General features: G+C 35.2%; 10 protein-coding genes across 10 annotated transcripts; 5 read left to right on the forward strand and 5 right to left on the reverse strand.

Annotated features, from left to right (window-relative positions):
* Window positions 1–203: 203 nt before the first annotated feature.
* Window positions 204–1,490, reverse strand: AC631_01819 (adenosylmethionine-8-amino-7-oxononanoate transaminase; the record flags this gene model as incomplete). The annotated part of the gene is made up of 1 exon (XM_015610649.1): window positions 204–1,490. One exon carries the CDS (start codon window positions 1,488–1,490, stop codon window positions 204–206), a length of 1,287 nt encoding a protein of 428 aa, XP_015468552.1.
* Window positions 1,491–1,725: 235 nt separating this feature from the next.
* AC631_01820 (dethiobiotin synthase) lies at window positions 1,726–2,364 on the forward strand (the record flags this gene model as incomplete). Its single annotated transcript, XM_015610650.1, has 1 exon — window positions 1,726–2,364. One exon carries the CDS (start codon window positions 1,726–1,728, stop codon window positions 2,362–2,364), a length of 639 nt encoding a protein of 212 aa, XP_015468553.1.
* Window positions 2,365–2,551: 187 nt separating this feature from the next.
* HNM3 (Hnm3p) lies at window positions 2,552–4,066 on the forward strand (the record flags this gene model as incomplete). The annotated part of the gene is made up of 1 exon (XM_015610651.1): window positions 2,552–4,066. The coding sequence occupies one exon, from the start codon at window positions 2,552–2,554 to the stop codon at window positions 4,064–4,066; it is 1,515 nt and encodes a 504-aa protein (XP_015468554.1).
* A 147-nt stretch (window positions 4,067–4,213) lies between these two features.
* On the reverse strand, window positions 4,214–5,425 carry YHB1 (Yhb1p; the record flags this gene model as incomplete). The annotated part of the gene is made up of 1 exon (XM_015610652.1): window positions 4,214–5,425. One exon carries the CDS (start codon window positions 5,423–5,425, stop codon window positions 4,214–4,216), a length of 1,212 nt encoding a protein of 403 aa, XP_015468555.1.
* A 1,425-nt stretch (window positions 5,426–6,850) lies between these two features.
* AC631_01823 (uncharacterized protein) lies at window positions 6,851–8,620 on the forward strand (the record flags this gene model as incomplete). The annotated part of the gene is made up of 1 exon (XM_015610653.1): window positions 6,851–8,620. One exon carries the CDS (start codon window positions 6,851–6,853, stop codon window positions 8,618–8,620), a length of 1,770 nt encoding a protein of 589 aa, XP_015468556.1.
* Window positions 8,621–8,798: 178 nt separating this feature from the next.
* AC631_01824 (uncharacterized protein) lies at window positions 8,799–11,867 on the reverse strand (the record flags this gene model as incomplete). Its single annotated transcript, XM_015610654.1, has 1 exon — window positions 8,799–11,867. The coding sequence occupies one exon, from the start codon at window positions 11,865–11,867 to the stop codon at window positions 8,799–8,801; it is 3,069 nt and encodes a 1,022-aa protein (XP_015468557.1).
* Window positions 11,868–12,547: 680 nt separating this feature from the next.
* Window positions 12,548–14,227, forward strand: AC631_01825 (uncharacterized protein; the record flags this gene model as incomplete). The annotated part of the gene is made up of 1 exon (XM_015610655.1): window positions 12,548–14,227. The coding sequence occupies one exon, from the start codon at window positions 12,548–12,550 to the stop codon at window positions 14,225–14,227; it is 1,680 nt and encodes a 559-aa protein (XP_015468558.1).
* Window positions 14,228–14,308: 81 nt separating this feature from the next.
* Window positions 14,309–15,352, reverse strand: AC631_01826 (uncharacterized protein; the record flags this gene model as incomplete). Its single annotated transcript, XM_015610656.1, has 1 exon — window positions 14,309–15,352. One exon carries the CDS (start codon window positions 15,350–15,352, stop codon window positions 14,309–14,311), a length of 1,044 nt encoding a protein of 347 aa, XP_015468559.1.
* Window positions 15,353–15,616: 264 nt separating this feature from the next.
* On the reverse strand, window positions 15,617–17,173 carry AC631_01827 (allantoate permease family MFS transporter; the record flags this gene model as incomplete). The annotated part of the gene is made up of 1 exon (XM_015610657.1): window positions 15,617–17,173. One exon carries the CDS (start codon window positions 17,171–17,173, stop codon window positions 15,617–15,619), a length of 1,557 nt encoding a protein of 518 aa, XP_015468560.1.
* Window positions 17,174–18,306: 1,133 nt separating this feature from the next.
* Window positions 18,307–19,884, forward strand: HNM4 (Hnm4p; the record flags this gene model as incomplete). The annotated part of the gene is made up of 1 exon (XM_015610658.1): window positions 18,307–19,884. One exon carries the CDS (start codon window positions 18,307–18,309, stop codon window positions 19,882–19,884), a length of 1,578 nt encoding a protein of 525 aa, XP_015468561.1.
* Window positions 19,885–19,908: the final 24 nt, after the last annotated feature.

Below are 19,908 nucleotides of genomic sequence, written 5' to 3' on the forward strand. Positions count from 1 at the left end.
ATAGAAAGGTTCATTTATGAGTAATTCGGTGATTATCCGAGAATTCGTTTATAACCGAACTTGACAGTTGAACTCCGAGCCCTTTCGAGTTGACAGCTCTTAGGTGCGAATTAAATCCGAGAAATGATAATACACGAACGAATTACAAATACCACGAACATTTACTGCAAAAGGTCGCACTCTGTTGAATCTATACTAATACTTTAACAATTATTTTTAACCACAAAAACCATTGCACTAATAAGCTTAGCCAAGTCTGATTCGGATATAATGTAAGGTGGCATAATGTATACTAATCTCCCAAAAGGTCTAATCCAAACACCTAAATCAACGAATTGTTTCTGAGCAGCAACCATGTCAATGGCAGAATTGAGTTCTATCACTCCAACACTCCCTAGCACCCTAACGTCCTTTACTAGTTTACATCCCATATATTTTAGAGGAAGAAGCTCAGATAAAAGTTGTCTTTCGATTTTATCAACTTGAACTTTCCAATTACCTTGTTCCAAAATTTCCAAATTCTTATTCGCAACATGACAAGCCAAAGGATTGCCCATAAAAGTCGGGCCATGCATAAAACATTTAGCTTTTCCTAAGCTTATTGTATCTGCTACCTCTCTTGTGGTAATTACAGCTGATAAAGTCAAGTATCCCCCGGTTATTGCTTTACCTAGACAAAGAATATCTGGATAAATATCTGCATGTTCGTATGCAAACAATTTTCCAGTTCTACCAAACCCAGTAGCAATTTCATCGAGAATTAAAAGAACACTATAAGTATCGCATAATTCCCTTACTCGCTTGAGGTATTGAGGATGGTAGATTCTCATTCCTCCTGCGCCTTGAAGAATTGGCTCTAATATTACAGCAGCAATATTTTGATGATTTTCTTGAATCAATGTCTTGAAGCTTTCTATATCGCCTTCATTCCAATTATCCCTAAATTGAAGCTGAGGTGCTTCAGCAAATAGATTAGAGGAAACATAATCAGTATATAAAGTATGCATTGAATTAACAGGATCACACACTGACATTGCGCCAAAGGTATCGCCATGGTACCCATTTTTTATAGTTAGAAATTTCTTTTTTGAAAACTGACCTCTTGAATGGCAATATTGCAAAGCCATCTTTAATGCAACCTCGACCGCAACAGAACCCGAATCTGCTAAAAAAACGCAATCTAATTTGGGGTGTGTCATTTTAATGAGCCTCTTGCAAAGATTAACGGCAGGTGCATGAGTAATGCCACCGAACATAACATGCGACATTCGAGACGCTTGATCCAATAAGGCTTGATTTAAGATAGGGTGATTATAGCCATGAATTGCACACCACCAAGACGACATGCCGTCAATTAATTCCCTATCATCCGATGTCTTTATATATACACCATTAGCTGACTGAATAGGATAGCATGGTAATGGATCTACCATTGAAGTATAAGGATGCCATATGTGCTTCCTGTCAAACTCCAAATCTATATCTTCCATTTTATATGGTTACTATTCATATGAACTATCTAGATGTAAAAATTAAAAATTGATAAGGCTATTTAGTTGTAGTTCTATATCGAGAAAAGATGATTCAAAAAATGACTCAACGAGATCTGGAATGAGATGGTAGCCCAGAAGTGAGTATAGATGACTCCGAGTCATGGTTGTGCGACGTTGTGTTATCTGGAGAGTAAGACGTCCTCTTGTAAAAATCTGTTACTACTTACTAAGGATGGATGGAGTTTTCATCACAGGGACTGACACAGATGTTGGCAAAACATTTATTTCTGCTTTATTAGTTAAGGCTTGGGGTTCAAATTATTGGAAACCTATTCAAACTGGGTTAAACTCTTGTCAACTTGATACAGTTACGGTGAAACATCTCACTGGTTTATCAGACAGTCATTTTGAACCTCCGCAGATCGAATTACAAGAACCATTATCTCCATGGAGGGCTTCCATTTTAGAAAATGCCACTGTATCTATAGAAGACCTTGTAATTCCACAAAGATTCAGTGAAAGTGGTCGGCCTTTAGTATTGGAGGGCGCAGGTGGTTTATTTGTTCCAATTAACGAAACAATGATTATTACAGACTTAATTCATAAGCTAAATTATCCTGTTATATTAGTTGCAAGAAGCGAATTGGGTACTATAAACCACACTCTTTTGAGTATAGAACATTTGAGAAGCAGAAATATTAAAATTTTAGGAATCATACTCAATGGAAAATTAAATGCTGATAACGCCGCTGCGATAAAACATTTTGCTAAGGATATTCCAATACTCTTACAAGTTCCAGAAGTAGATTTATCTCTTATTCTGATAGACAGTTTGTTACCTTTGGTACCTAAATTAGAAGATTTATATTGAGTAAAAATGTATGTCTCTCAAGTTCGTGTACCCCGAGCTAATTCTGCAACCTTTTGACTCATAGTCATCATAATAAATTTAAACTTTTACTCACACTGCAAATTCCTATAAATAAGTTCAATATTGCTTGTAAAAATATATTTCATTATGGCCTAAGGAAATTTTATCACACTCTTCATAATCTGATATGGAGTTATCAAAAAATATTGCATTTGAAACTTCAAACGAAGTTGAGATTGATGAAAACCAAACTGAATTATCTACAAACTTCACATGGTGGTCACTATTCGGCATCAGTTTTGGGTTAACTAATTCTTGGCTTGGGATATCTTCTTCTCTTGCAACTGGAATATCTTCTGGAGGACCAACATTAATTGTCTATGGGCTTCTAATTGGTTTTATTTTCAACTTAGCTGTTGCAATCACATTGTCTGAATTGGTATCTGTTTTCCCAAATTCTGGTGGACAATATTATTGGACTTTATGCTTAGCTCCCAATAAGCATAAACGATTCCTATCTTATAGCTGTGGCTGTTTAAGCTATGCAGGTGCCTTATTTACTAACGCATCAATTACTTCTGGCCTTGCAACAAGTATAATGGCTATATACGACCTATGCCATCCAACTTTCAACTTAAAACGCTGGCATATTTTTGTGACTTACGAAATCCTAAATTTATTCGTATCAATATTCAATTTGTGGGATAGATACTTGCCATTATTTACATCCTCAGCCTTATACGTATCAATATTTACATTTGCTATCACATTAGTCGCCTGTTTATCATGTTCCAGTGGTGCTTATCAGCTGGCTAACTTTGTTTTCAAAGAATTTGATAATGCAACAGGTTGGAAAAGTCCAGGAATAGGCTTTATCGTGGGCTTAGTAAATCCACTTTGGTCCTACGTGGGCATTGATTCTGCAACACATATGGTAGATGAGTTAGGCATTTCTAGATCCAGAATCCTCATACCTCGTGCGATATTGGGTACTGTTGTCTTAGGCTTTGTCACTGCATTCATATATTCTATTTCAATGTTTTTCTGTATTAGCGACCCGAATAAGGTAGTTGAAGCAATATTGCCAATATTAGAAATTTTCCACCAATCTACCAAAAGCAAATCAGCTGCGATTGTACTTCAGAGTTTATGCATAACTACTGGATTTCTTTGCAATATTGTTGCTAACACATGGCAAGCAAGGATTTGCTGGTCATTTTCTCGTGATAGAGGTTTACCAGGGTCAAAATATTGGCGGATCATAAATCAAAAATCAAGACTCCCAATAAATGCACACTTGATATCCAATTTTTGGATAGGCATTATCGGTTGTATATTTCTTGCTTCTAGTACAGCATTTAATGCCATAATTACGGCGTGTATAACGTTGCTTTTAATATCCTACTCTATCCCAACGGCATGTTTATTAGCCAGAGGTAGACATCAGGTGAAGGAGGGCTACTTTTGGTTGGGAAAAATAGGCTTGATTTCTAATATTATGACCCTAATCTGGACATTATTTTGTCTAATATTTCTATCATTTCCCTATGTTCTACCAGTAGCAGCAGATTCCATGAATTATGTATCTGTTGTATATGTCACAATTGCTCTCTATATAGTGATATATTGGACATTGAGAAAGAGTTCCATCATATGTGGAGATAAAAGCCCCCCAAACTCCACTCTCTCTCGTATATATTGATTTCTTAACACGCTGTATTTTCATTTAAGAACCAACCCGAGTTACCTTCAGATCAAAAATCGACTAAGACTACATCAAATTTTTAATAACATTCATTCATGAGTAAAATAACTATATAAATGTAACTAATCTTATAGCGTGCTTTCATTACACTTCGATAGGACCAAAAAATTCAGAAGCGATTTCCGACTCTTCAACGCCCCTCCTTAACAATTCCTCCTTAACAAATTTCATGTAAGGGTTAGGTCCTAACATATAATAATCAAATTCTGGCTTAACAAATTCAAAATCTTGAGTTTCTAGTCTACGAGTTTCTAATTTATCAATAGCTTGAATACTTTTATCGGATTCATTGGAGATAAATTCTATCAACTTGAATTTATCGCCATATTTTTTCTTCAAACTTTGTAACCACTGGGTAAAAGGCCTTGTTTCAATTTGTCTATTGGAGTTGAGCATGTAGACTTGACGACCGCTTTCTAAAGCTTTTTCAGTCATTGAAACTAATGGGGTAATACCAATACCTCCAACGAATAAGGCCACTGGCTTAGCAACATCAGATTCACGATATATGAACTGGCCCGCTGGAGGGCTAACATGGATAGTAGAACCGACTTGCAAACCGTTATGTATAAAAGGGGAAATCTGACCACCCTCAACTAGACGAACAGAAATACGATATTCATCGGAGCTTGGATATTGCGAAAGAGAATATTCCCTACTCTTCTCTGTTTCTGAGTTTGGTAACTTGAATCTAATGCAAACATATTGCCCTCTCTTTGGCATAGCAATTTTCCCCCCATCTGCAGGTTTGAAATAAATGGACTTGACGTCTTTCGATTCATTCTCGATACGTGAAATTTTGAAATCACGAAAGCCATCCCATTCCATTGTTCTATATTTCTCAGCTTCAGCATTAATTAAGATCTGGGCTAAGTTACCATAAGCAGTTGCCCAAGCAGTTAAGAATTCTTCTGTCGCAATATCGGGACCCAATAACTCACTCATCGTATCTAAAATACATTTACCAACAATAGGATAATGCTCTGGTTTAACTTGTAAACCTACATGCTTCACAACTATTTGGTTTACGAATGCTGTTAATGGAGCCAAGTCATCGATGTTCTTAGCGTAATTCAACAAAGCAAACGCCAAAATTTTAGGTTGCTTCAAGGTCTTTTGATGAGATTCATTGAAGAAAGGCCTAACCTCTGGAAAATCAGTGAGCATATGATTGTAAAACTTGGAAGTCAATACTTCGCCTGATTGTTCGAGAATTGGAACGGATGCTTTAACTAATTCCTTTTCACGAGGAGTTAATTCTCTAATGTGGTAAATTACTGGAGTGTCAATTTTCATTTTGTTTGTCTGGTTAATATTCCTAGGTGCAATAGAGAATCGTACCAGCTGCCAATTTATATAGATTTCATCTCGCATATGGGCATTTCGCTCGTCGTACAATATGCAAAATCCACATGATTATAATTGCATAAGTTACAAATCATGCATTATTATTGGTGGACTCGGTATAAAAAATCAGACCACTATGCGGAAAAAGTAGGTAACTAGTGGCCCGGAGAGAATAATATCTTCTCCTGAAGCACAACAAGCGACATAAGCGACAATTTCCTTTTTTACTCTATATAATTCTGTACAATTGTAATTTTCATTCATCGTGTAATCAAAGCTAAACATATACTTGCACTATCTTGATATAATACAAGATCTTGGTAAATTGAGTACGAATACACCAGATCAACTTTCGGGTAAAATAGGGGAAATCAACGGATGAAGTAGGCGATACGAGTAGCCGAAGAATAATGCGGTACCTACAAATAAATTACCATTTCTATTTAATCAGCAATTCAGTCATTTCTTTTGATGGGATTAACTTCACAATAAACTATGCTTGTGAAATATTATATTATTCTACTTATTTTTAGTTGTAATATCATTCTACTTATTCTTATTATTAGTAATTTCTTCTTCATATATATGGATATCAGTAACATGTACATGTACCATTTGTTAAATCAGGATATACATTACATATTATGCCAGATATTTCTCAGTAATAATCTTTTACTTCTTTTTGATTGGCTTGTTTCACGTGATCTGTCATGTGTAGCTATGTCTAGATAACAAAACAAAGAAACTTCAACAAAAATGTCGATTATCAATATTTTGCTGAGTTTAAATTTCAAGAGGATCTTTCATCTTCAAGAAACATAAATGAACGATAATTTAAGCGGTTGCTCTGTGGTTGAAAAAGTATCTCAATAATACATTATTTTGTTGAGTTCGCACCAACTCCAGCGAAAATTACGAATTTATTCGCGAGAATTGGAAGTAATTAGCTGATAGAGCAATACTAGCTCAGCCGTTTTGATAATATCATATTTGGTTTTTGAACGACTTTTCGCAACTAACCTTGTGAGTCGGATTAATTGAATCAATTATTAAGCCCACGAGGGCTGAGCACAAAGGGTCTTCCACACGTTGAATGCACTTTATTCTGTCTACACGTTGGGGTTTAAAGAGATACCTTTGAATAAAATTATAGTCGTCAGCCTTTTCTATGATCTACGATGAATATCTATCTCTTATCTTTCGTTTTAGGGTTCAAAACTTTTTTGAAAGGCTCATTGGATACCTTATGTGCAGTATTCGAAAAACGAGGCGCATAGTAAAAAGCAGGCAACTTCATCATTTTGATAGATTTTCAATGTCCATCAAATGGCTTGGTTTAGTTTCATTTTATCCTAAGCATTAAAGAGAGTCATTATGATTACTGATCATATAAATTTTGAGTTTACAAAAGACCCCTTTGTTTACGGCTCATTAACTCTAGCCTTAGCATTTGGAACAATATATTATTTCAATAGATTTAGCATATGGAAATCCGTCAAGACGCAAGGCATAAGAAGTTTACATTCAAGGACTAAGTTATTCTATACCATTTTTGGGGGATTTTTGATATTCCTTAATATATATGTCTGGGTTTACTTATCTGCTGGACTTTTAGCCACCCTGACATATTTAGGATCGGATTTCCATTTATCACCCTTAACGCTGCATATTATAGGGTTAAAGTACTCTGAATTCAATGTTCCTGGGTACTCTTTCATAGAAGAAAAAGTACAATTCGAATCCACGGAAGATTTTGAATGTAATGCTGTGCAATTCAGTGATAAGATGTCTTCAAGCCAAGCAGTTTCCGTTGAAGGTGATTTAAGAAGAGTGAGAAACCAAGCACTTGAATTGGCCAAATCCGAATATCCAATAGCGAAAAACTGCTTTTTGGATAATGATGATGAATCTGAAGAAGATATCCTTAAAAAAAAATGGGCAAGATTCTGTGGAAGCAGTGTTTGGCTATCCAAGTATGAAGTTCACTTTTTTGTTAACAGAATAGTTTATGCCCATGAGAGCGCAAGAAGTAGACCCACTATCAGTCTAATAGATGTTCAAATTTTTGACCGTGATTGGAATGAATTAACTGACTTCAATATTTCACTAGCTGATGGTACAGTGCTTCAATATCCCGGACTTGTTAAAATTGATATAGATCAAAATCCAAAAAACAAGTTTTCTGTAATGGGTCCTGAAGATCCCCGCGTTGTTTTAAGAAGATTTATTAACGATGAAGGTGAATTAGAAGAAGAGCCTGTTATTATTTTTAACATGCGTCGTACCGAGATCAAATGGAGAAGAGCTATGCATTTCTATAGACCTTTTAATGGTAATGATACCATTAGACTATCGTTAAGAGACTTAAAGCCAAGATTTCGTGAGAAAAATTGGGCCCCATTTTTTGATGATAACGATCCAGACAATATTTATTTCATATACAACTTCAATCCTCTTCGTGTCATCAAGTGTGGACTTTCTGATGGTGTGTGTGATAAGGTTACTGGACCTAATTTTATAGATTCTAAAGCAGACGAGTCAAAGCATGTTGGTGCATTGAGGGGAGGGACTAACCTCGTTCCAATACCGTCAGACCTTTTACCAAAACATCTATTCTTTAGGAGATACTGGTTTGGTATTGCAAGGTCTCATAATAGCGAATGCGGATGTTTGAAGGAAATTTATAGACCGCATGCTTTCATAGTCTCGAAAAATTTAGAAACAGGTGAATTCACATTGGATTATGTAAGCTCGTTGATGGACTTTAATGTTGTTGCAGAACCATGGACTGATAATCTTGCTATATGTAAAGATGGGAAGAATGTGTTGATTCCGAACAGTATTGCCTATTGGGATCATGTTTTAAGCTCGGATTCTACAGTTGAAGATGATTTTATGGGGGTCACCTTTTCTGAGGCAGATAGAACGAACAAAATCGTCCATATAAAGGGGTTTTGGCAACACATATTGAAGGCTTTGAGTAGTGAGAAAAAAGGTCAAGGATCTCAATCGATAGCCAGAATAAAAGAATATTATGCTGGTAATAATGCTGAGCTCGAGAACGAATTGTTAGGGAGATGTGCGACCTCTTTGGCAGAACAATATTGTGAGGATAAATCAATAATACAAAATTGGATTGATTAAGCTCAAAGATTTTTAATTATGACATCTTTACTTCCCTTTTGCATGATACCGATTTCTAGCATTTTTAATTACAAATATTAATATAACTTTCTAAATAAACCTACTTATATTATAAGAAATTCTTAATGTAAAATGTTAGTTTCAGATACAAATTATGAGTATTTCGTTGATGTATTGCTTATTTCAAACTTTTCAAATTAACTGAAAAAATAATTGGGTCTTCTTTGGAAATTTTGAATTCAAACTCATCTAGAACCCTTGGCCCACATGCTCCTGTACCAACTCCATGTTGCTTGTAATCGATCCTAAAATATCTCGAACCACGCTTTATTTCGTGAGGATGTTTGGCTTCTTGAACATTATACTCGTCTGATGCTTTAAACCCGAATTTTTTCCCTTCCATTGTAACATAAAGTCCCGATTCATGCTCATCTTCTAATAGTAACCATTCAGTTTCTTCATGATTACCATTTTCCTGTGGATATTCGTACGAATAGTCAAGTTTTTCAAATGGTAACCTATGGATATCGATCCTTTGCGATTCTTTTTTGTCGCTATAACTTTCACCAGGTCCTCTCCCAAACCATTTGACATGTTTTCCTAAGTCATCATTGATTTCAAATTCATATCCCAATCTCGGAATGGTTTTAGGGATACATATATCCTGAAATCCTTCTGGTGTCAAATTTGTATAAATTTTTATCTCATTTGCATAAATTGAATATTCTTGAATAGTTTTAAATCCCCAAGATAAAATTGGCGGTGAAATCAAGGACTCCACTTTAATTAAAGCGATCCGTTCGGAATCAGGAAACCTATCTATGTGAATATTTCTGATATTGCATTGCATATGATCAAGACCAAATTGACGCCAATATGGCTCGTCCACGGGCGCATCATTATTTATACTTGGTCTCCAGAAACTTAATCCATTAATACCCTCTGAAATTAGATTTTTTGTACCATTTTTCCAATTTGAAATAGACCCAGAAATTTTGTCAAATGAAAAATTTATGTTTGAACTTTTAATTTGAAACTTGGATTTATCTTCAAGAAACTCCACCAAATTCCTATTGTAAGTTTGACGAACCGATTTCTTTGGAAAGGTTTCCAATTCATACTGTGCCCATGATACAACGTGTCCACTTTCAACTGCTTCTGTCAGCTTTATTGTTTTAAACTTAACTTCTAAGAGGTCTTTACCAATTGAAATATTTTGTGGATATTCTGGTAATGATATTTCAACCGTTTCTTGTGCATTAACCTTAGGTAAATTTAACTCTCCGGATTTGATTAATGTTTTATCTAATTCTGAGTAATTAACTACTTCATATGTAGCAGCATAATTATCCAAATCAATAAAATCAAACTTGTTAGTGATACTTATTTTATGTTTGTCGATTTTAATAATAATAGGCTCGATAACTTTGGAATATTCAATTAGTCCAGGAGTCGGGTTATGTTGAGAATCTAAAAGCCCATCCATAATAAAAACTCCATCATGAGGATATTCACCGAAGTCTCCACCATAATAATAAACGTCGTAACCATTTTTGTTTACAAGTAGTCCATGATTTGCCCACTCCCAAATAAATCCTCCCTGGAGCTGATCATATTTGTAAAAATAATCCTGATATTGCCTTAAAAGACCAGGGCTATTTCCCATTGCATGACCATATTCACAAAGAATCAATGGTTTCTCAGATTGATTTACAAATTTATCAAGGGTCTGGAACAGCGGGTACATCCTGCTATATAAGTCTGCAGATTCTGCTTCAAGATCTCCTTCATAATGAATGGGGCGCGAAGTGTCTAATTCCCTGATTTTCGCAACCATTGATTTATGGTTACAGCCATAGAAGGCTTCGTTTCCAAGCGACCATAAAAATACACAAGGCTGATTGAAATCCCTCTTTACTAACTGGTATGCTCTATCAACATAGGCTTTTTCCCAGTCTTTATTGTCGGAGGTAAACTTATTTGCCAATTTGAATAAGCGTAATTTTTCTTCATCATATTCAGCGTCGTCATTGCCCCCAACGGGTTTTCTTACTGCTTCAAAAAATCCATGGCATTCTAAATCGGCTTCATCAAGAACCCAAAATCCTATGCGGTTAGCTAATTCATAAAATTTTGGATGATTTGGATAATGCGATGTACGAATTGCATTGATGTTATGTTTTTTCATTATATATAAATCACGCTTGATATATTCTAACGGTACGGCTCTGCCGAGCTGAGGATGATGATCATGTCTATTGACTCCCCTTATTAATATAGATTTACCATTTACCCTTAATGTTCCATTTTTTATTTCTACTTTACGAAACCCCACGTCTTGCTCTAATTTATTAGTAACTTCATTATCAACCAAAACAGATAATTCAAGCTTATAAAGGTTTGGAGATTCCGCAGTCCATTTGAGTGGATTTTGTACTTTGAAGGACATATTAAAATTCGAGCCTTTTAAATCAAAGCACTGATTTATTATTTTCTTTTCATCATGCTTTAGTAAAACACGCAATCTAGAATTAAAGTTATTGAAGTTTATTCTCAGGATAATTTTCAATGTTGAATTCAGATACGTCTCGTCTAAATCGGTAACAATATTGAAGTCCTCAATGAATCCGGTTTTATCGAACCCTAATAAGTAGACATCTCTGAAAATACCACTCAACCACCATTGATCTTGGTCTTCAATATATGAGGAAGAAGACCACTGGTAAACCCTGACCCATAAAACATTCACATCATCCAATAGGATATCACTAGTGACATCAAATTCGGATGCATTTCTGCTACCTTCATTATAGCCAACCAATTTACCGTTAAGAAATATATGAAATGAATTATCAACACCTTCGAAGCGAAGCCTAAATAAAAAAGGTTTCGATTTCCAATCTTCTGGAACAACAAAGCTACGGCGGTAAGTACCAGTAGGGTTTTGTGAAGGAGGATTTGGTGGATCTACCGCAAATGGGAAAACAATATTGGTATAGTGTGGTTTTCCATACCCCTGAAGTTGCCAATGACCCGGAACAGTCAATTTACTAGGAAACTCTGTAATTTCGTCATTAGGCAAAGGTGCCTCCAATGGGGACTGCGAATAATTGAAATCCCAATTTCCATTAAGACGCAATGTTGAGTCACTCGGTAAATAATAAGCTCTTGAATCAAGTCTATTTATCTCGACAATACTTGGGTTTGAAAGTAATGACTCTAGTGTCTCGGCTGTATAATCTGTCATGTCGAGTATATATCTATTACTTCTTAAAAGGATTAAACAATATAAATATCAATTTGGATGCTTGTTAAATCAAGCAATTCGAACACTATTAATCTAAAATCTTTTATATCTCTCTGGAGTGGGAACATATGGAAGCTTTCACGGTACAACTTAGTAATTGCTGGGATAAATCAAGGTTGTACTCAAATTCACAACATCTTCTGAGGTAGGTTCTGTTTATTTTAATTTCGCGGGGTCACCCCATAATTCATATATGATAGTGGTTATTTTTAAATGCCAAGTTTCCTAATTGTAACCTTTTATTGTTATTTACGTAACTATGGTATGAAATGTGGGGGGTTGTTCACTGTTTCACTGTAACGTGGTTCCTTTACTTGCCACAATAGGCATCTTTTCCGTATGAGCCTTTCGTTCGCATTAAAATAAGTGATTGAACGCGGAGATTGAGCGGACTGACGTACTAAATGCAGCCGCTAAGTACGATTTCTTTTCAAACACGTAAGATAAATTAGATGTAGCAAAAACTCCTAGGTTAATTGAATTTTTGGGAATCGAATGAATGATTACATTTTTGATCACCGAAATATACGAATGTATATAAAATCAAGCAGAAGGGACGCCTGGGTTACGATTTTTGCAACTGTACATAAAAGGTAAGTGCTAAAGATTAATAAATTAAAATGAACAAAGAGAAGCCTGATATTGAGCACGTAGAACATAGAAAAGACGAAAAGAATGTTGAAATTGGTATTCAATCGATCCCTTCGTTAGATGTTGATGGGAAACCTGTTGAAGTTTCAGAAGTGGAGCGCCCTAAGTTACTCAGTAGACAATTGATACCACTTTATTGTTGCTGCCTAATTGTTTATTTCTGTTCTACCATGAATGGATTCGATGGTAGTTTAATGGGTAGTATTTATACATTGCCAGACTACCTTGAGTATTACAATTTGGATATGAGTTCAACTGGCACTGGTCTTATTGTCTCTATATATTACATTGGACAAATAGTTGGAGCTTTTTTTTGTTCCTTGATGGACTGGAAGGGAAGGAAGGTCGCAATTCTCACAGGCTGTATTGGTGCTTGTATTGGCGCGGTGATTACTGCAGTTGCAAAAGATACGAAAACGTTAATCGGTGGTAGATTTTTTCTTTCTATGTGTACTACTATTGCCGTTGCCGCTGCTCCAGCTTATTGTGTTGAAATTGCTCCCTCACATCTCAGAGGTACTGTTGCTGGTCTTTACAATACTCTTTGGTATGTGGGGTCCCTTGTAGCTGCATTCACGGCTTATGGCGCAGATTTAAATTATCGTGGTTCTACCAAATCATTCAAACTTCCTCTCTGGTTGCAAATAATTTTTCCTGGTATAGTGGTATTATTTGGCTGGTTTATTCCTGAATCTCCTAGATGGTTGGTTGGAGTTCACAGAGTTGATGAGGCTAGAAAAATTATCGCCAAGTACCACTGTAACGGTGATGAAACTCACCCATTGGTAGATCTTGAAATAGCAGAAATGATTGACTCCTTTAATGATGTGAAACTTTCTGATCCTATTAAGGTCCTTGACATGAGACCTTTAGTCACAAAACGTTCTGATAGATACAGACTCGGATTGGTTATTGCAATGGCATGGTTTGGACAATTCTCAGGAAATAATGTTGCATCTTACTATCTTCCAACAATGCTCAACAAAGTTGGTATGACTTCAGCTTCAACTAATGTACTCATGAATGGTATTTACTCTCTTGTTTGTTGGTTTGCCTCCATATTAGGGTCATTTTCACACGATAAGGTGGGTAGAAGAAAAATGTTCATGTTTTCTACTCTTGGTTCATCGTTGATGTTATCGGGTCTCGCTATATGTACAGCCAGATACAATATCACACCAACAAATGGCGCTTCAACAGGTACACTTGTTTTTATATACCTTTTTGGTGTAATTTTTTCATTTGCATTCACACCTATGCAACCAATTTACCCTTCTGAAGTTTCATCGAATATTTTAAGGTCGCGTAGCATGATTGTTGTGTACCTTACCTCGGGTATCGCATCATTTGTCAACCAGTTTTCAGCTCCCAAAGCTATGGAAAATATAGGATATTGGTATTACGTTTTTTTCGTCTTCTGGGATATATTTGAATTTGCTATTATTTATTTCTTTTTCGTTGAGACTAGACATAAATCTCTTGAAGAGTTAGAAAAAATATTTGAAGCAAAAAATCCAAGAAAAGTTTCCGTTGGAAATTATAATGATGAAGATGAAAAAATAGAGGAGGTAGAAGTAGCAAGACAAAGACATGTTATTGAGCTTACTAATAAATTTGTCAATGAAAGATCTGTCCACCAGGATGTATAAGGTTTCTATAGCGGGCTATAAATTTTATTCTAAATTCAAAATATTCAATTCTTTTCTATTCTATAAAATTGTATGGCACCATTATCTAAATATGGGATATATTGTTTCTGTGTAATTATTATTACTTAATTTAATACCCGATTCGTCAAAATTTGACTGGCTTGTCAATAATGTAATAGGGTTTTGATAATCCATATGTCCACAAAAAGGTTCACTCAAGTCTAAGCCAAGTAATTTCAAGGCTCTATTTGAATATTTCTTAAATTGATCCATGTTCTTATCCAAAAAATAATTCTCTTCCTGCTTTAGATAACTCTTAGTCATGAAATAAAAAGAGGTGATTCTATCATCTAATGTTGAATTTGAACTTGCAGCATGGTAAGTAGATCCGAGCATAAATGCACTATCTCCTTTTTCCAACTCTAAATAGCAAACATTTTCCTTATTAGTATCCGGACACCTACTTGGCCCCCATAAATGGGATCCCGGAATTACTCTCGTGGCTCCATTATATTTTGTGGTATCCGTCAAGGCGACAGATAATCCTAGAAGAGTTTCTGAGCCATATGTATAGGAAGTGCTTTCCTTATGGATATTATGATGGATCATGTCCTCACGATGATACATTTGATCTTTCGCATTAGGCCCTACCTTGTACGTAATTGATGAATTAAGCTGTATATAACTGTTTCCTTCCTTAATTTGATTACCTGTCCAAAAATAATTTGATTCACTCAAAAATTTTGAAGAAAGTTGTACAAATATATCATTGCAAAGTATAATATCTACAGAAGTAGATGATTTTAAAACACTTCTTGTGACCACTGTAGTTTCTTTTGGGAAGGGCGATCCATTCCAAGCATTATCTCTAAAGAAATAAGGATCTAATTCTCCGACAATACTATCACATTGCGCCCTTTCTACCAAAGACTTAACTATACATACTCCGTACTTTTCAAGCTTTTCTATAATTAAAGAAAGATCTGAATTATAGACAGTAAAATCTGTAGTAGTTATTGGTAAGGAAGAGACACAATGTGGGGCTTCATTGGTAATATTTGCAACCTTTACTCCATTTTCCACGGTAGTTACATCGAAAGGCTTTGTAGAATATTGATATAGCATTTTATAGGTTTTGTTGAAATCTAAAATTCACTGTTACTTCATCTAAAATTACCCACGCATTAAACCAGTGACTCTGAGTCGCGCAAGATGAATGCCAGATTAGATAATAATCACTATTAATGGGGTTTCAATGTTTCGAATGATACTCATAACCCTATAGTTCATGAACGTAAGATAAAGTAAGATACAGTTACAATGGAGACTTGAAAATGAGACGATATATTTTGATTTTTGATTTTTTGGTTTGCAAATAATCAAATACACCTATAATTCATATCGAAAGGCCGGGTTTTCTTTATCAGTTAAGTCAGAAAACTCAAGATGTTCGACAATTTTATCATTATTGGATCTGGCGTCCCTCTTCTTATTATCCGCCCAATAAGCATACCATATTAAAATAAGAACCACTAAAGAAACACAACCGTTCACCACAATTGATATTTTAGCACCTGTATACTCAGGTGCCTGCCTGTCTATAAATGTCTGTGGCCCTATTAAATTACCTACACAGTAACCAACTAAGTAAATAGCGTTTGTTGTAACCTTCTTAGTGTGGCCCGCCACATTAGAAGCAATAATAGATAACAAACAAATAAATCCAATAGGTGACAATGTATATAAACAAAAGCCAGCATACTGCACCTTCACATTGGAACTGAATGCCAACATGCACTCTGATATAATTACAATAGCACTTCCAACTGATGCCCAAAATAATCGATAGGGATAAAATAAAACTCCACAAGCCAACAAGGTACATCCAACAACTTCAACGGCACCCGAAGGCATTTGCATCAATAATGCTTCGGCAGGAGAGTAACCCATCCCTGTCAATAAAATGCTACCAAAATTTGTTATACCACCATTTGGTATATTATTTGCAATTGCAAATATAAAGAACAACCATGTTTTAATATCCATAAGTGCTTCAATAAATTGGTGTTTCTTGAAGCGTTTGTTTCCAAACCCTTGCTGATTGGTTCTAATTCTTTCTACAACGAGTCTCTTTTCTTCATCATTTAAAAACCATGCTTTAGTTGGTGTATCAGGGAAATGAATCATAATAATGAATCCTAAAAAAATTGTTAAACATCCAGTTATGATGAAAATAAGCTTCCACGCTTCCAAAGAATACTTTGCTTGATCAGCATGAACATTATATGCAATTGCACCAGCGCCTAATATCATGCCAATTCCATTACAACTAAACCATAAAGCTGTTCTGATAAATTGTTCTTCTTTCTTATACCACTGACTTGTCAAGATGACAAATGCAGGGGTGACCGAACTTTCAAGCATTCCTAATATTGTTCTCAACGCAATGAAACCCGCATATTGTGGAATAGAATGCAAACACAATATAACTCCCCAAATAATAATAAAAACAGATACTGTCTTGACAACAGGGAACCTCTGCAATAACATCGAAGCTGGGAATTCAAAAACCAAATATCCGAGGTAAAATGACGTTCCGGTCCATGAATACATGTCACCGACCATATTCAAATCCTCTCTCAACCCCAATATAGAAGCGAAAGAATTGGATAACTTATCCATAAACTGAAAGCAATATAACAAACACATTATGGGCATCAAGCACATATCTATTTTACGAAGAATCTTCCTATTGGTCTCTTCGTCAATTTCAATCACCTTTTCGTTATCAACATATTTCATTGCTTCGTCCACGTCCGTTATATTGACCACTTTACCTGTATGAGGAGAAACAATTGTTGTTATACCCTGATCTTCAATGTCCATATTGGAATTCACTTCCAATACCTCATTAGAGCAATAATCTTTCTTGCGTTCTGCAACCATAATATATTATAATAAAAAATGGATATGATTCAGTGAGGATTATTGTTCAAAAACAAACAGGTTTTCACTATGGTATTTATATTAATCATTATTCTTATCTAATCTTGTCGGTCTTCATTTTTTGAATAATACATTATCCATCTTAGCAATCCATATCCGATTAACCCACTTAACAATGTTCCCCATCAAGCGCGATTCATATTCATAGGATTTCTATATGGATTTTACCATATTTGAAATTCACATAGTCAGGTGCGGGAATTTAACTTTTCCCCAGAATTCACCGAAATTTTGATTCTTCTGTGAGGGTTATAATTGGAACTACATATGAACATTGCGGAGATGCGTGAGCTCAGACTAAAAATTGTCACAGACCGAGACGGAAGATTGTTCCGAAACCGGAGTCAGAACAACAAATGTCATTCGTCTTTTGACTATTCTCTATGCAACCTTCGAAAAAACACAAAATACTTCTAAAGGTAAACCATTCGAAATTGAAGTATTTAACTTGCCACATGTTGAACTATATAGAAACTATCGTCATACATTGACAATTCTGAAGTAGAATTACAAAACTCTCAAATATGAGAGCTTTCGTCTTGACATATCATCAAGCTAATTGAAGTTATATGCAGTGAGCTAGAAACCCCTCGTATATTACCTGTTATATTTGAGCTTCATATTATCTTTTTCATAAAAAAATCGTCTTTTTAACATGGTACGTGGTATTACCATGAATACAGATAATTATAGGGAAATAAGTGCTAAGAAATAATTAAGCTCTTTTCCCTTGAGGCCAATTATTTTTGATTACACAGAAAAAGATAGGACTAAATGAATCTACTAATTAGTAGCATTCATAGGGGCATTTTGATAATATAAATAAATTTGAAGTAGGATATATAGCCATATATTATACTACTTAACCCCTTATCTAATGTTTCTATTTCAGATGAGTCTAATGTGCATAGTTGCAGGGTTACTACAAGTCTAATCGTATCAAATTATAGTTTGGCGGTTTTTCCTAATACGTCAATCGCGCTAATAGATCGCTGATAAGGAGTTTGACATGCATATACTATATATATTATAAAGTTCAGATCCACAATATATGGTATGTCAAGCTAAGGAAAATGTCATCAAAATTAGAAGCTATCGAGATAGAAGGCAATTATATTGAACATGACAGCATTTATGATTCCAATACAGCTTTGGAAAAACGGTTCAGCTTATGGAGTACAATTGCGTTTCAGTTTTCTTTAATATGTTCAAGCATTGCTATTGGAACGTATCTAAGTACTGTCGTAGGTGTAGGGGGGTCGCCATTTCTAATATATGGTTATATATTAGCAGTAGGGTGTGATTTGGTGATATGTTTCTCCTTGGCCGAATTAGCATCAGCATACCCTCACCCATCTGCTCAAGTTCATTGGACATATTGCTTAGCACCCAAGAGACTAAAAAAAGTGATGAGTTTTTTTGTTGGAATATTATCATGTGCTGGGTGGATCTTTGCTTGCTTTGCTGTTTCTTATACTACTTCAATGTTTATCATTGCGTTGGCTGAGGTTTATAATCCTAATTATATTCCGCAGGACTTTCACTATTATTTGATATATGTATTACTTACAACTCTTGGATGGGCTATTAATGTGTTTGGAATAGCTTTATTACCGATGATCAATTATATCTTAGTATTTGTTATTAACGGTGGTACATTATTCATTGTGATTACTCTCCTCGTTAAGGCAAACCCTAAACGTTCCGTTGAATACGTGTTCCTCAAAGTACAGAATGAGACTGGATGGTCTTCTAACGGTTTAGTGTTTTTCCTTGGATTGCTTCCTAGTATAGCAACGGTCACCTTCTTTGACGGTGCAGCACATATGACAAATGAAATACCTGAACCAGAGAAAAATATCCCATTGGTAATGGTTATTGCTAACTGCTTTTCAGCTATAGCCGCATTCTTAGCTGCTATAGCTTATATGTATTGCATAGTTAATCCTGATCATATGGCGTCACCTATTGGAGGACAACCAATCATACAGTTAATGGATGATGCATTTCATTCAAAAGCTCTAACTACAATCGGCGTCTTAATATTAATTATTACATTTTGGGGTTCATATATTGGTTATGCTTGTTCTGGATCACGGTTGGTCTGGTCCTTTGCTAATGCAGGTGGTCTACCATTTGGAAAATCATATTTTGGAAAATTAAATACTAAGCTTAAAGTTCCAGTTAATTCACTCAATTTTATTACAATAATTACGTTGATTTTGGGAACCATAATATTTGGTTCTTCAACAGCTTTATCTGCTGTATTGGGTTCTTCCATGGTTTGTATTAATTTGTCTTATGTTTTTCCAATTATTTGCATGCTTTGGAAATCAAAATTCTCCTTATCTCCATATGTTAGATTTAAATCTAATGAAGATAATAAGGAATTAAGTGCAAATCTCACTATTGGTAAAAACTTACCTTACTTTTGTTTAGGTAAATTAGGTTTGATCATGAATACTATTGCCGCTTGTTGGACATTCTTTATAATAATTTGGTTAAACTTTCCAATATATGATCCCGTTAAAACGGATAACATGAATTATGCGTGTGTTGTATTAGGGATTACATTTATTATTGCAGCTTTGCTTTGGTTCTTTCATGCACGAAAGACCTTTGATCATGATATCAACTCAACTCATATCTAATTTCATGAATGTTTATTTTCTTTC

This window comes from Debaryomyces fabryi (assembly GCF_001447935.2).
Source record: "Debaryomyces fabryi strain CBS 789 chromosome Unknown contig00027, whole genome shotgun sequence".
NCBI classification, from domain to species: domain Eukaryota; kingdom Fungi; phylum Ascomycota; class Pichiomycetes; order Serinales; family Debaryomycetaceae; genus Debaryomyces; species Debaryomyces fabryi.